General features: G+C 48.9%; 1 protein-coding gene across 1 annotated transcript; it reads right to left on the bottom strand.

The window, feature by feature from the left end:
- Positions 1-3,145: 3,145 nt before the first annotated feature.
- LOC125621586 (E3 ubiquitin-protein ligase TRIM39) lies at positions 3,146-11,294 on the bottom strand. The gene is made up of 6 exons (XM_048818648.2): positions 10,806-11,294; positions 10,513-10,608; positions 7,919-8,149; positions 6,307-6,329; positions 5,484-5,596; positions 3,146-3,960 (listed from the first exon to the last, which is right to left on the bottom strand). The coding sequence occupies exons 1-6, from the start codon at positions 11,220-11,222 to the stop codon at positions 3,443-3,445; spliced, it is 1,398 nt and encodes a 465-aa protein (XP_048674605.1). The 5' UTR covers positions 11,223-11,294; the 3' UTR covers positions 3,146-3,442.
- Between the last annotated feature and the right edge of the window lie 4,229 nt (positions 11,295-15,523).

Genomic DNA, 15,523 nt, shown 5'->3' with positions numbered 1-15,523 from the left:
ATATAGTTAAAGCAGCGCAAACACTGTGTAGACAGGGATTGAGGACTCACAGCGAATATCATGATGCAGCATCACGGCTGCTGGGACTTTCCCTAGGGGGGAATGAAAATGGCCCCCGCAGTGATTTATCCAGCACTGGAAAACAGAGAGCACTCATAAACGAGAATGCATATGTTAGGGTAATTCTGTGTCACTGTAACTATTTGGTTAGTGTATGAACTTTATTTCCCTGTGCCCTTCCCCTTGAAGGTTTGGGTGTGTGATGAAGAGGTCAAAGAGACACAGCTAAGGCAGGCAGGGCTTCAAAAGTGTTTGGGGCTCCTGGATGCTTGTGGATTGCTAGTGGACATCATGGCCTCTTTTGTGAGTCTTCCTTTCTTGCCTGTAAGGGCTTCTTTCTCTTCCCTTTGGCATAATTATTCTCATTTAAATTTTTTTTGTTGTTATCACATAGGAGCCGGTTGAAATATTTTGTCTGAACGTTTGTCCAGCTAATATACGTGGTTTCAACGCCAAAATATTTTGTGGCAACAGGTCAGTTTTGCTGAAACATTCTGATTTCGTGTAAAAAAAAAAAAAGTTAAACAAAACATTGGGCTTTGGACTGATATTTTGACATGTCAACATTGCAAAATAAATCATTTCATATCCAGTGAAACAAAACATTTCAACATTTCCAGATCCAACAGTTTTAGAACTTTTCCTTCTATATAATGTTTCTATATTTTGAGGGTTTCCACCCTCCATTAAAAGCTAGCATCACATATCATCATGTTTAGTGGGAAAGAAATTCCTCTTACTGAACAGCATTGTTAACTTTTATTTAACTTGGTGAATGTGTAAAACGCTTTCCCAAAGTGGGGATGTCTTCCTTGGTGCTCTGCTGACTTGCACCAACCGAGAATATGGCCATATGTGGATTAGTTTCCAGCTCTGCTAAATGAATATGGGTAAAACTGAGAGCAGAGACTGATCCCCCATGACACCAGTGAGTTACCGTAGAACCTCACAGTTATGAACACCAGAGTTACGAACTGATCAGATAATCACACACAACTCAGTTGGAACCGGAAGTACGCAAGCAGGCAGCAGCAGACACAGTATAATACAAATACAGCACAGTACTGTGTTAAATGTTAATTACTAAAAAAATAAAGGGAAAGCAGCATTTTTCTTTTGCATAGTAGTTTCAAAGCTGCATTAAGTCAATGTTCAGTTGTAAACTTTTGAAAGAACCACCATAACGTTTTGTTCAGTTACGAACATTTCAGAGTAATGAACCTCCATTCCTGAGGGTTTGTAACTTGCAGGTTCTGCTGTGTTCCTGATTTATATTAACGTGAAAGGGGAACTGAGCTTCATATATTCCTCTCAAGCTGTGCTGTTTAAGTTGATGGGCCTTGTTTCGTGGGAAAGAAAGAAAGGATAGAAATAATTCTAATACCTATTACTTCCCCCTATTGTTGGGGATAAAGCTTTACTGCTTTAATGCAAGGGGAAGGGGTGGGTGATTAGGGGTTTGAAGTTCCAACTTTTGATCCCCTCTAACAGCTGTGATGTTATAGCTGCACACACAGGAGTTTCCCAGCCCCTCTCTACCTAGGTACGTGGGTGGCCCCCTGTCACCATAGTGTCTGGGCACTTGATGCACCCAGGCCTGAAAATCTGGCTTCAGCAGACATCAGGGGAAAGCAGGGTGTAGTGGGGCAACTGCCCCATTCCTGGAAAACAAGGGTTAAAAGCAGTTCTGGAGAAGGCTGTGACTGTGAAAGGCTAGGCTGAGGTACCTGAAGCAGAGCAGTGCTGGGGAAGGGCAAAGGGAGCTGGGGAGCTCTAGCCTGGTGAACCCCCAGGCTGCAGGCCTTAGTGAAGGCCTACAAAAGGTACTGGGGCTGCAGAGAGGTAGCCTGGGGATAGGCAAAGGCAGCAGGTCCTATCCCCTTGCCAGCGATGACTGGCCATTACAGATTGCAGCCTGCCCCAATGAGTGGGGGCGAGATGATGACTGGCAGTAGCCACTGAGGCAAGGTGGGTTTAGTGGATTGGGGGTTCCCCTGGGAGGGGAGAGTCAGATTGTGGGATACCGCTGGGGGTAGAAACCCAAGGGTAAGGGGCACTGGGGTCTGGGAGGGACATGGGGCCAGCAGCAGGCGAGACACTGGTCTGCAGAGGGTGCTCCATATGCTGGAAAAGAGCTAATTCCCAGAGGACCAGCAGGAGGCGCCGCACCAGCGAGTCTCGACCTAGCTACACAGGGATTGAGGGCAGGCACTGTCTTTGTGTTCTGTTTGCATGCTGTCTAGCACAAGCTGTGACTGAGGTCCTTCGCTGCTATGATAATATAAATAAAGATTTATACAGTGAAAGCTTTGTTATCCAGCATGTTGGGGGAATGGAGGTACCAGTTAGTCAAAAATTCCAATTAACTTAGTGTTATACTCTCCAATGAAATACCAATTTTCAAAGAATAAGAATACAATAAAATGAATTCGGTATAAAATAGTAGACGGGTACTCCCCAGTCCAGTCGTAGTACTGCACGGCAGAGTGGTTGGTTTCTTCAAGCACTTAGGTATATACAGGGAAAGCTTTTTCTATACAGTTGGTTATCTTATGACACTGCATTTCACTATGGGCAGAGCGTGGCGTACACCCAGATCACTAAAAATACCCTGAACACTAAAGCTTTACTTAACATAATTTAATCTTTCTTTGATTCAGAAGGCACTTCAGGATCTTGCAGTGCCTCACGGTCAGCATTATCAACACCAATTATTGTACAGTAGATGTGGAAGGTGTAGCAGATTGGGCTGGATCTATACCGACCTTACAACACACCCTGGAAGCTGCTTTTTTTTGACTAAATCCCTGATATCCCCTTGCTGCCTTGTCTTCTGCCTCTTTTGCATAAAAGCAAAGTGCAGAATGTGCAGTTGCATAACCTCCTGGGCAGTAAACTAGTCCCGGTTACTAGATTGAAGATTTCTATTGGGAGATACCAGAAATGCCGGCTCATAGAGCTTTCCAGTTCATAAAGCACCGGATAACACAGCTTTTACTGTACTATTAATACTATGAATAATCTTTCCTCACGTAACCTGCGTTGAATCCAGTAGGCATGGCAGGAAAAGAAAGCACCACCCCAGTTTATAAAAGAGATCTGTGTTTATTTCCGTCGTTTTTGCCCAGTACAACAGAGAAGAGCTCCTTTTGTGATACACTAAATCGTACTTCAACTCCCCCCACACGCCCCTTCTCGGCAGAAACGTACAGCCTTCTGGGATCATAGAGAACGGGGACCGACAGGCAGGTCAAAGTCATTCTCGCATCTAGTCAGATCGCTCCTGTCTCGAGGTTGCTTTGGCAAGCCTGAAATACACTTCAGCCTCCAAATGCCTCAAGATGGGGGCTGGCAGAGGAGGAGGGCTGTCCCGCTCTGCACCTCAGGGACACAGTCGGAGCAGCATGTCCTCCCCACAGAGACGGAACCAAGGGCGGACTCTCTCCCTGCCGAAGGAGGCTGGGGGGAAAGTGAAGATGGGTTTCTCGTTGTCCGCGTCGAAAAAAGACACCCGCCCTACTTCATAGTCCAGCAAAACCCCGATCCTCCTGGGGTCCCAGCTCAGATAGAGGGTGGTCAGAGGGGAGGTCTGAGCCCAGTATTCACCCACGCAGTGGCACAAAATCCAGATCCCCTCCTCAGGGCTATGGCTGATCTCTTCCTTCCTCCTCACAGACTCTCTGGCTACCCCCACGGCCCAGCATCCCCCATCCCCCACTTCCACCTCCCAGTAGTGTCTCCCCGAGGTGAATCCCTCACAGCCCAGCACACAGGGCTGAGCGTAAAATCTCTTGGGATTGTCAGGCACTTGCCACGGCTTGTCTCCCCACCTCACGCTTCTCCGATCCTCAGACACTGTGAGTTCGGGATGAGCTGTGCCTGGATCCAGAGTCACATTCACTGGGGGGAGAGAGAGTCGGAGCGTTAGAGGCAGAGCTCAGTCTTGGGGGACGCTGGGACCATTTCTCACACTTCCCAGCAGCCCCATCCTCGCTGGGACCCTCCCTGAGTTCCTGCCTCGCTGTCCTGAGTCCCAGGCAGCTGCCTCTGTGCTGGGATTGAGCTGGGATTTCACTGCAGCCCCCTCCTGCCACAGTCTAGAAGGGTGCTGTTCTGGCTGCCCCTCTGCCTTCTCCCCCACTCCCATCATCAGGGACGGAGCAGGGGAGGATGCCCAGATGGAGGAATCAGCTTTAGTTGCAGTTTGGGAAATCCCCTCCCACCCCCCTCAGCAAGGAAGGAGAAGGGGGCAGCACACTGACAAGAATCTGACAGCGGGAGGAGTCAGAGGCACCAGCTGGAGAGACCCCTCCCCACCCAGCCATGGGGAGAAGGGACAACCCCCACCACCTCCGGCCGATCCCTGGCGACATGCCCGGCTCCGAACCCAGCAGCGCCCTCTGCTTACAGGGCTCCGCAAGAGTCACTCCAACTACCTCTGCCTTATTTTTAACGGGGGAGCTGCTATTTCTCTTCATTCATAACTATTTCTTAAACCCTCCCCCCATCCCCCCCACAGACAATGCAAACAGATCTTCTGCCACCACACACATGTATTCCGCAATATGGACAATATGAACCTGTTCCTAGAGCAATCTATTCCCGGGCCTTAGAGAGGCAGCACCGAGGGACACAGGTGCCAACTTTATCATTTGCCAGGGGGTGCTCGACCCCTGCTCCGCCCCAGGCCCTGTCCCCACTCCTCTCCTTCCCCCAAGGCCCCACCCCCTCCCACTCCATTCCACCCCCTCCCGCAAGTGCCCCTGCCCTGGCTCCTCCCGCCCAGCGCTTCCGGCATGTGATCCGATCGCAGTGGGTGGGAGGCACTGGGGGAAGCGGGAGGAGCTGATGGGGGGTGGGGAGGCTGCTGGTGTATGCTGAGTATCCACTATTTTTTTCCTTGTGGGTGCTCCAGCCCTGTCGGCACCTATGCCTGAGGAGATTGCCCTCTCACCCCTAAGAAGAGGGCACAGAGACCTCTGAGTCCAGGGAAAAGAGAGAGGGGGAGAACTGTGGGTTAATTACAGGAAAGATGCAGAGGTACTCAGAGGGAGAGGAAAAACCCTTAGGTTGGTCACTCTGTTTGGGGTGAATTGCACCTAGAGAAAATTTCTACGAAAGCCAGATTGAAATTAAACAGAATCCAGAACACAACATGGGCCCTTGGCAACAACGATAGAGTTTAAGTCCTCCAAAAGACTTTGCATCCCTCAATAATTAGCATAAGCAGGTTCTTGACCAAGGAATCACCTTCATATCATTCCTGCTAAGTCAAAAGGATAATTCCCCAGAATCTTCACTTGATTCAGATATTGTACCAGCTGCCTGACCTCTTTGGGTGTTTGGTTTTACCGTATCAGCTGATCAGGCAGAGCCGCCCCCTCTTGCATTCAGAGTTACAGCTCCATTTCCTGCCTCAGTACCTTTGGATTCCTTCAGCGTCTTCCTGACACTGTTCCCCTGAGAGAATTCATTGAGGAACTCCTCCAGCTCAAGAGGAATCTCCACTGGGTGCTGGGACTTCCCCTTCTTGCACCTAGAGAGACAGACTGCAGTCAACCTGTGGAACTCTTTGCCAGAGGATGTTGTGAAGGCCAAGACTATAACAGGGTTCAAAAAAGAACTAGATAAATGTATAGAACGGTCCATCAATGGCTAGTAGCCAGGATGGGCAGGGATGGTGTCCCTAGCCTCTGTTTGCCAGAAGCTGGGAATGGATCACTTGATGATCACCTGTTCTGTTCATTCCCTCTGAAGCACCTGGCATTGGCCACTGTCGGAAGACAGATACTGGGCTAGATGAACCTTTGGTCTGACCCAGTATGGCCATTCTTATGTTCTAATTCATTGTTCTATAACATATAATGTATCACATCACCTGTCAGTATGAATTTCGGATAGTGAAGACTGCTGGATTGAGAGGCCAGGTGACTGAATTGCTCTGTGGATCCCAGCCTCAGAACAGTGTCAGTCAAGGCACCAATTTCCCCCACAGGTCCAGTTAACATGCTTCAGTTGTGATGTGGAGAAAGACCAGCTCCAGGGAGGGGAAAGGAGTTATTTTCAGGTGAATAACCCAGCCTTTAGGATGATTAATCATGGGGCCTTAAATGAAGAGCACTATGCCCAGGATTTTGTTCAGCCGAGGAAGATTGGGGTCTGAATTTTAATCCTCCCCCAGGCATTTGTCTGGAACCCTTCTCAGCACAGTGAAGCCCGAGTGAGGAGTGAGAAGGCAACACATACCTGCTCAAGGTGCTTCTGACATCCTGGAGGGGAGAGGGGAAGAGAGGAAGAGAGGGAGAAAGAGAGAGAAGTTCAGTCCCACAGTGCTAATAATGAAAACTAACACTACATAAATCTCTGTACCTGGTTACACTTTTTCATAGATTCCTAGGTCAGAAGGGACCATCGTGATCATCTTGTCTGACCTCCTGCACGTTGCAGGCCACAGACCCTCATCCACCCACTCCTGTAATAGACCCCTAACCTCCGGCTGAGGTACTGACATCCTCAAATCATGGTTTAAAGACTCCACGTTACAGAGAATCTACCACTGACACTAGTTTAAACCTGCAAGTGACCCTTTGCAGAGGAAGGCGAACCCCACCCCCGGGTCACTGCTAGTCTGACCCAGGGGAAAATTCCTTTCTGACCCCAAATCTGTCGATCAGTTAGACCCTGAGCATGTGGGCGAGGCCCACCAGCCAGACACCTGGGAAAGAATTTGAAGTAGTAGCTCAGAGCCCTCCCCATCTACTGTCCCATCATTAGCGTATGTTAAATAGCATAGGGCCAGAACCGATCCTTGAGGGACCCCACTAGAAACACACGTGTTCAGTGATGATTCCCTGTCTACAATTACTCTGAAACCTGTCAGTCAGCCATCTTTAAGTCCATGTCATGTCTGCCTGGTTAATCTTATGTTGCTCTAGTTTTTTTAATCAGAAAGTGAAAATGAACAATGTAACCTCAGGTATATTTACTGCACCTTCATTCATTCTACCCCTTCTTGTCACTGTCCCTTTGAAGCACAAAGCAGTGAATGTAAACTAATAATGAATAAATATGCTCTGGACCATCAATCCCAGTGCAGACCTCTTGACGGGTTCTCAAACTTCAGCAACCCAAGGACCCGCATTTTGATTTAAAAATTTTTGTGGACCCCCAAGACTCTCCACCCCTGCTCAGTCCCAGGCCCCGCCCTACTCCACCCCTTCCCCCAAGGCCCACCCCACCCCTCCTCTTCCCTGCTTCTTTCCGCCCCCTCCCCTGAGCACGCCACATCCCCACTCCTTCCCCTCCCTGGGAGGGAGGGGGAGGAGTTGAGGAAAGGAGCAGGAGTTGATCAGTGGGGCCGGCGAACTGGGAGTCCGCAGACCCCAGTTTGAGAAACACTGGGTTAGCACAACTGCCTTGAAGCATTGACCCAAGACCCCTTCTTGGCCCACACAGAGCTGGAGAAAAAGGCTGGCCTTATGATGAAGGCACAGGAATGGGGTTCAAGAGACCCAGAGTCAGTTCTTGTCATTGTCAGAGACTTTGGGACCATGTCTTTAGGGAAATCGCTTAGTCTCTCTGGCCTCAGTTCCTCATCCATGAAATGGGGATGATAGAACGTCTATAGACCCTAGTGAGTAGATCTTCATTAATATTTGTGAGGTGCCCAGACATTGGACCAAAAGAGGTCTGATCACCAACTTCATAGAGTTTATTTATTTTGATTTAAAAGATCCATAATTATCCGCCTCTCCTGCCACCCTGACAAATCACAGCACGAAAATGGACTACAATCAAGATTGATACAAAGCAATGGAAAACCCTATCTCCATTTCGCTGCAGAGATCAGAGTTCTCACCTGTGGGAATTCATTCGCTGCCTGCTGACACTTCTGCTCCATCTCACTGATCTGCTCACTGAGAAAGGAAATCTCCTCAGAGAGTTTGGTGACATTTTCATTCTGTATCCTCACAACCATCTTGTCCAGCTCTTTTAGCCGGACCAGCAGGAGTCGCTCTTTTTCCTCCAGCGTCTGGTGCAGTTGTTGAAATAGAGACACAATCTTCTGCCTCTCAGCTTGTGTCTGTTTCTGTAACAAACAGGTGAAAGGGAAGTTCAGGGACCCAGCGTGGATAAGAGTAATAATTAAAAAACCAAACTAAACCCAGATTGTATTGAAATTATTTGTTTTTTAATTTGGTGCTGCTAGATCTTTACTTTCTTCCCATTTTGCCCAGTTAAATTGCTCAAGTGGAGGTTTTGTTTAGTTTCCTAGTTGTGGAGCGAATTTCAGATTTTACAGAGATGTTTTCTTGGAAGAGGTTTTACAAGGAAAATGAAAAGGATACTTGTGGCACCTTAGAGACTAACCAATTTATTTGAGCATGAGCAGGACAGTGGGGTGGGAGGAGGTATTGTTTCATATTCTCTGTGTGTATATAAAGTCTGCTGCAGTTTCCACGGTATGCATCTGATGAAGTGAGCTGTAGCTCACGAAAGCTCATGCTCAAATAAATTGGTTAGTCTCTAAGGTGCCACAAGTACTCCTTTTCTTTTTGCGAATACAGACTAACATGGCTGTTACTCTGAAACCTACAAGGAAAACGTTTGTCTGGGCTCAAAAAGGCAAGCCCAGGGTCTTATTGCGGGGACGTGAGGACAGTCGGGCAACACTGGGAGCAGGGTGGAGACTTTCGACATCAATACATCGAAACATGCAGCACTTGAGATACTGAGAAACAGAAATGTTCTGCCTGCTACTCTCCCCAGGGTTCCTAGAGCCTTGCACTTTACCCTGGTGACTCTGACTGGTGCAGCCTCATATCTGACCCGATCCTTCTGTCCTGGGATAAAAGGGGGTCTGCACATCTGAGTCCTTTCCAGTGGCAGGAAGGGCAGGACTCACAGTGACCTTGGCAGAGGCTTAGTGAGAGGGCGGGGAGGGGGACAAAAGAATTTGGAAGTTCTGAGGAAAACTCTGATCTTCCAACACTCAAACACAGAGCCAGCCATGTGCAAATGGGGACACACGGACCCCCGACTGAGACAGGTCCCATCAGGGTGCATAAGGGGCATGTGATGGAGGAGAAAAATGGGCCCCTCTCTTATGTGTGGGACAGGCCACATTTGCAGACCTGCCAGGACAGCTCCAGGCTGGTGGCCCTAGTGACAAGGGAAGAAGGAAGCAGGGCCAAGGCCCTATGCATGCACTGGCCAGTGCTCATGGCCCCTCTCCTGGGCCTGCCCCAGCCCCAGCGCAGGGAGTCACTGCCACAATCCAGCCCACAGAGAGAGACATGCAAAGACACAGGTGATGTGATTATATGTCTTGTTGGTCTTGGGGTATGATTCTTGCGAGAGGTCCCGGGTTCAAATCCTAGACGAGCCCTCTTTTATATTTTAAGTGGTTTCTGTATTTAGTGGTTATCACGTTCGCCTCACACGCGAAAGGACAAACAGAGTCTTGTTTGAGACTCTTAATCTCAGGGTTGTGGGTTCGAGCCCCATGTTGGGCGAAGCGAGTAAGTTTTTCACAAGTTAGTGGAAGTTTTGGGGGGAAGGATAGCTCAGTGGTTTGAGCATTAGCCTCCTAAACCCAGGGTTGTGAGTTCAATCTTTGAGGGGGCCATTTTGGGATCTGGGGCAAAAATTGGGGATTGGCCCTGCTTTGAGTAGGGGGTTGGACTAGATGACTTCCTGAGGTCCCTTCTAACCCTGATATTCTATGACCCCCATTTTCTCTTCCTCCCACAGTACAGTCCCCATTCTCACCAAGCCAGAGGCCCTATTCCCCCCCCCACACACAGCAGGGTCCCCCATTCTGGCCACCATGCCAGGGGCCTTCCACTCCCCTCACAGAGAAGGGTCCCCAATTCACCATGCCAGGGCTCCTTTTTCCACCCAGCTGAATCCCCAATTCATCCCACCACACCAGGGGCCCTTTCCCCACACAGAACAGGGTCTCCAATTCACCCCATCATGCCAGGGACCCGATCCCCCACCCCACACCCATGCCAGAGGGGTCTTTTGTCTCTCTCCCCTTCCTCTGGCTTCCCCTGCAGGCTAAGTACCCGCCCCATGGCTCCCCCCCACCAGGGACAGCAATTGTTCCTTTTGTAATTCAGGGTGTGAACACAGTTACCCTCTATTGGGAAGATGAGCAGAGTTATTGTTATACTGCAATGTGTTAACAAGGGCCATCCACAGATGAGGGTGGCTTCCATTTTGCCCCCTCTTTGAATGTCCCAGTTGTCCTCCAAATCTATAGGGGTCTGGCCTAGAGCATCCCCTGAAATTTTAGCATGGATCAGAAGCAGTGTTCAGAAGTTACCATCTTACACACAGGCAGCCAAGCTCCACCAACAATTACCTCCCCTGTTCACAGAGTGACACTCCCCCAGACACAGAGCCCCCCAAATCCATGTCCCTGCTTGCGTAACAACAGGCACCTACCAGATGCTGCTGGCATCTCCCCTCTTCAGTCTCTTTAAATCCCAGAAGCTTTGCCCTCTCTTCCTTCAGGGTCTGCAGGCGGGTCTGGATTTGTTCCTGAACCAAGAGAAAAGGTTTGAGTGGGTTGAAGTATTTTGGTGTGTGAGATTTTCTTTGCCTTGGGAGGGTTTAGTCTCAAAGTCCTGTGTCTGAAGGACTATGTGACTCTTGCTTTTTATCCCCTGAAATAACAGTGCTATTCAAACAAATAAAACGAGGCACAAACTCTCTAGCCCTAGACAGAGCTTCCTTACCTTGTAATCCAAGCCAGCCTCCTCGATGGGAACCACCGGGTGAGCTCTGTGAGCCTGGGCCTCTCTGCAAACCACGCAGATGGGGGTTTGATCCTCTTCACAGAAGAGTTTCAGAGCCTCCTGATGTTTCTCACACCTTCCCGAGCCTGTGGCTGCCTGGAAACTCAGCCCTTTGGCTATTTCGATAACTCTCGCCAGCTCCCTGTTGGGCCTGAAGTTTCTTTTCCGGGCAGTTTTTCTGCACTGGGGGCAGGAGAAGTTTCTACCCGATCCCTCCCAGCACTGGCTGATGCAGGCTCGGCAGAAATTGTGCCCGCATTGTATCGACACCGGGTCCTGAAAGTACTCCAGACAGATGGAGCAAGCCAGCTCTCTTTGCAGGGTCTCCACCGCAGAGCCCTCTGTGGCCATGGCCATGGCCCGGGCTCCCTGCACCCCACCTGCAGCCAACCCGCCCCTTGCAAACTGCAGCCTCAGCAGCGATTTGAAATGTTCACGTGTTCAGTGTCTGTTACAGGAAAGGGGCGGTTCCGTGCCTGGGACAGCCCTGGCTGGGCTGCAACATGAGCCTGGGTTAAACAGAGCCCTTCCCCCACCCAGGGGGCTGGGCAGGAAAGTGCCCCTTTCTCTCTCTGCAGGTTTCAGACTAACCCAGGGACCTATCCTTGCAACAAAGCCCGTTGCCAACTCTGCCCACATATCCATTCAGGGGACAGCACCATAGGGCCTAAGCACATCAGCCACACTAGCAGAGGCTCGTTCACCTGCACATCCACCAATGTGATATATGCCATCATGTGCCAGCAATGCCCCTCTGCCATGTACACTGGACAAACTGGACAGTCTCTACGTAAAAGAATAAATGGACACAAATCAGACGTCAACACTCAAATACCAGTCAGAGGACACTTCAATCTCTTTGGTCACTCGATTACAGACCTAAAAGTGGCAATTCTTCAACAAAAAAACTTCAAAAGCAGACTCCAACGAGAGACTGCTGAATTGGAATTAATTTGCAAACTGGATACAATTAACTTAGGCTTGAATAAAGACTGGGAGTGGATGGGTCATTACACAAAGTAACGACAGGTTTCAGAGTAACAGCCGTGTTAGTCTGTATTCGCAAAAAGAAAAGGAGGACTTGTGGCACCTTAGAGACTAACCAATTTATATGAGCATAAGTTTTCATGCATCCGATGAAGTGAGCTATAGGTCACGAAATCTTATGCTCAAATAAATTGGTTAGTCTCTAAGGTTCTACAAGTACTCCTTTTCTTTTTACACAAAGTAAAACTATTTCCACATGTTTATTCCTCCCCCCACCCCCCACTGTTCTTCAGCCGTTCTTCTCAATTGCTGGAAATGGCCCACCATGATTATCACTACAAAAAGTCCCTCCTGGCCACCACCACCCCGGGCTCTTCTGCTGGTAATAGCTCACCTTAAGTGATTACTCTTGTTACAGTGTGTATGGTAACACCTATTGTTTCATGTTCTCTATGTATATAAATCTCCCCACTGTATTTTCCACTGAATGCATCTGATGAAGTGAGCTGTAGCTCACGAAAGCTTATGCTCAAATAAATTGGTTAGTCTCTAACAAGTCCTCCTTTTCTCTCTGTGCAGAGAATAACATGAGATGCCCGGGGGTGGCGCTCAGTTGCACGCAGGGTGTGGAAGCGGATTCTTGTGTCAGCTTCATCCTTTGTAGATACACAAAGAGCTTCAAAGTGGGCTAGCATCCACCAAGATCAGCACTGTCCGTGGGTGGGAGCTGAAAGCTAGTCTCCATTTCTAGAGCCTCTGGTGGCTAATAAGGCCAGTTACCTGGCACGGCTTTTTGTGTCTGCATCCACTGGAGGGGGGGAAGAACCTTTCTGGGTGCAGGGAATGGCCAATGGGAGGGAAATACTTGGGCAGAGACAAATGAAAGAGGAAGGAAGGGAAATCTCTGCTGGTTTTGTAACACTGACAGACCCCACTCGTTGGCAGGTACAATTGAACCTGGGGCTTCTGGAGCTTAGTGTACGAGCCTCTACGCCTATGGCCCTTAGGTAAGGCAGTAGAGCAGACTCATTAATCTCTCTGTCTCTAAGTGGTCTCGGTGCCGCTAGATGGGACAGAACACCACACCCAGGAGGTGTGTGGGTTACAGTTTCATGAGGGGGTTATTAGCAGTGGACGTAAGGGGATCATTTCCAGAGGGAGTAACTGTAGAGTCCTGACCAGGACCCATTTTGGGGGTTTAGTGGGGGGAGGGCAGAAGGGTGCATTGTGGGACCAGAGAGGAGACTTTCAGTGAAGCCAACTCCTGGGGATTCTCTGGCTGTGGGAGCTGTGAGACGGAGCTGCAATCTCGAATTGGGACACCCCTTCCCTGTCTTGGGCTGATCTGACCCTTTGACCCTTCCTCCCCCAATCTTCCTGTAGTCCGACAAGGGCTCTCAGCAGTCAGGAATTCTTGGATGCTTCTCCAGAAATAACTGTGTGGCACAAATGAGTGGTGGAGCTCAAATGGAGTAAACTGATTTTGAAGTCACCCTGGATTATTCCATACTTTCCTTAGTACATCTTTCTTTCTTTTCTTTTTTCCTTTCAGTTTAAAATTCTCTTTGAATTTCCTGGGTTTTTAAAACTTGATTTGGGGATAACTGGCTGAGTCCATGAGGCCCTGCCACCCGGCCCTCAATTTGATGGCATTTCTCTGCCTGGCCTTTCCTCCCAGGAATATTCTAGGAGTCATTTGGTAGAACCCTGCTGAGTTTTGTGATAACTAGCAAGGGGAAATCCCTTCCCTCTACTCTCAACCTTAATTCCACACTAGTATACTTTGTGTCTGGGAATTTCCTCATTAAACAAAAATCATACACGAGCACTAAAGAAGACAAGAGATCAATGCAGAAACCTAGCATGCTTTAATACAATGATTCTGTGCCTCAGAAAAATGAACTAGGATCCAGATGAGCTGTAGAATTCTGAACCATAGTTCTGGAATGTGGAGATTAATATTCACAATCCCCTGCTAGATCCCCTACCCCCACTGTCTCAACCCAAAGGTTTTCCTCTCCAGTCCTCGCCTTCTTCTGCCTGTCACCAGGCCTCCCCATCTCAGTCTCTGATTCAGGACAATGCTGGAGTCCTCCAGGAACACAAAGAACAGTCACCATACAGGCAGATCAAAGCCTTTCTAGCCTCCTTTCCCCCCAGTCACACTTTAGCCTTCTGGCTCATAAAGACTGGGGTGTAGGAGCCGAGAGGAGCCAATTCCGTGGGGTCCTAATGGGATATTCCTTCCCTGTCTCAGTGACACACTCCCCAGCAAGAGAAGCTGGCAGGAAAGTGAAGATCAGGGCGTCAGTATCAGCATCTAAAAATGACACCCACCTCCCTTCATAGTCCGGACAAACCCAGATCTTCCTGGGGAACCAGCTCATGGGAAGGGGGTCATAGGACAGGTTAAGGCATCATACTGAGAGTCAGCCAGCCACAGACAGACCTCACATGACCCCTTCAGGGCTATGGCTGATCTCCTTCCCTTCCTCCACACAGACTCTCTGGCCACCCCCAAAGCCCAGTATCACCCAGCCCCCACCTCCACCTCCCAGTAATGTCTCCCCCGAGGTGAATCCCTCACAGCCCAGCATGCAGCACTTAGTGTCAAATCTCTTGGGATTGTCCAGCAGAAGTCACCTACTACAGGACAGGCCTAACAAAGAAAATAACAGAACGCCACTAGCGGTCACCTTCAACCCCCAACTAAAACCCCTCCAACGCATTATTAAGGATCTACAACCTATCCTAAAGGATGACCCAACACTCTCACAAGTCTTGGGAGACAGGCCAGTCCTTGCCTACAGACAGCCCCGCAACCTGAAGCAAATACTCACCAACAACCACATACCACACAACAAGAAAAGGAGTACTTGTGGCACCTTAGAGACTAACCAATTTATTTGAGCATGAGCTTTCGTGAGCTACAGCTCACTTCATCAGATGTATACCGTGGAAACTGCAGCAGACTTTATATACATGCTATTCCTACCTGCATAATAAATTGGTTAGTCTCTAAGGTGCCACAAGTACTCCTTTTCTTTTTGCGAATACAGACTAACACGGCTGTTCCTCTGATACCACACAACAGAACCACTAACCCAGGAACTTATCCTTGCAACAAAGCCCGTTGCCAATTGTGCCCACATATCTATTCAGGGGACACCATCACAGAGCCTAATCACATCAGCCACACTATCAGAGGCTCGTTCACCTGCACATCCACCAATGTGATATATGCCATCATGTGCCAGCAATGCCCCTCTGCCATGTACATTGGTCATACTGGACAGTCTCTACGTAAAAGAATAAATGGACACAAATCAGATGTCAAGAATTATAACATTCATAAACCAGTCGGAGAACACTTCAATCTCTCTGGTCACGCAATCACAGACATGAAGGTCGCTATCTTAAAACAAAAAAACTTCAAATCCAGACTCCAGCGAGAAACTGCTGAATTGGAATTCATTTGCAAATTGGATACTATTAATTTAGGCTTAAATAGAGACTGGGAGTGGCTAAGTCATTATGCAAGGTAGCCTGTTTCCTCTTGTTTTTTCCTACCCCCCCCCCCCCAGATGTTCTGGTTTAACTTGGATTTAAACTTGGAGAGTGGTCAGTTTAGATGAGCTATTACCAGCAGGAGAGTGAGTTTGTGTGTGTAT

The sequence above is a fragment of the Caretta caretta genome, chromosome 14 (genome assembly GCF_965140235.1).
Source record: "Caretta caretta isolate rCarCar2 chromosome 14, rCarCar1.hap1, whole genome shotgun sequence".
Classification (NCBI taxonomy): Eukaryota; Metazoa; Chordata; order Testudines; family Cheloniidae; genus Caretta; species Caretta caretta.
Note: the sequence above shows the minus strand (reverse complement) of the source record. Positions and strands in the feature narration are given on the sequence as shown.

Coding starts and splice junctions, on each gene's coding strand:
- LOC125621586 (XM_048818648.2), bottom strand. CDS start 11,222: ATGGCCATGGCCACAGAGGGCTCTGCGGTGGAGACCCTGCAAAGAGAG. Junction 5,597..6,306: donor GTCAGAAGCACCTTGAGCAG/GTATGTGTTGCC, acceptor CTGTCTCTCTAG/GTGCAAGAAGGGGAAGTCCC. Junction 3,961..5,483: donor GACGCTGAAGGAATCCAAAG/GTACTGAGGCAG, acceptor CTCTCCCCCCAG/TGAATGTGACTCTGGATCCA.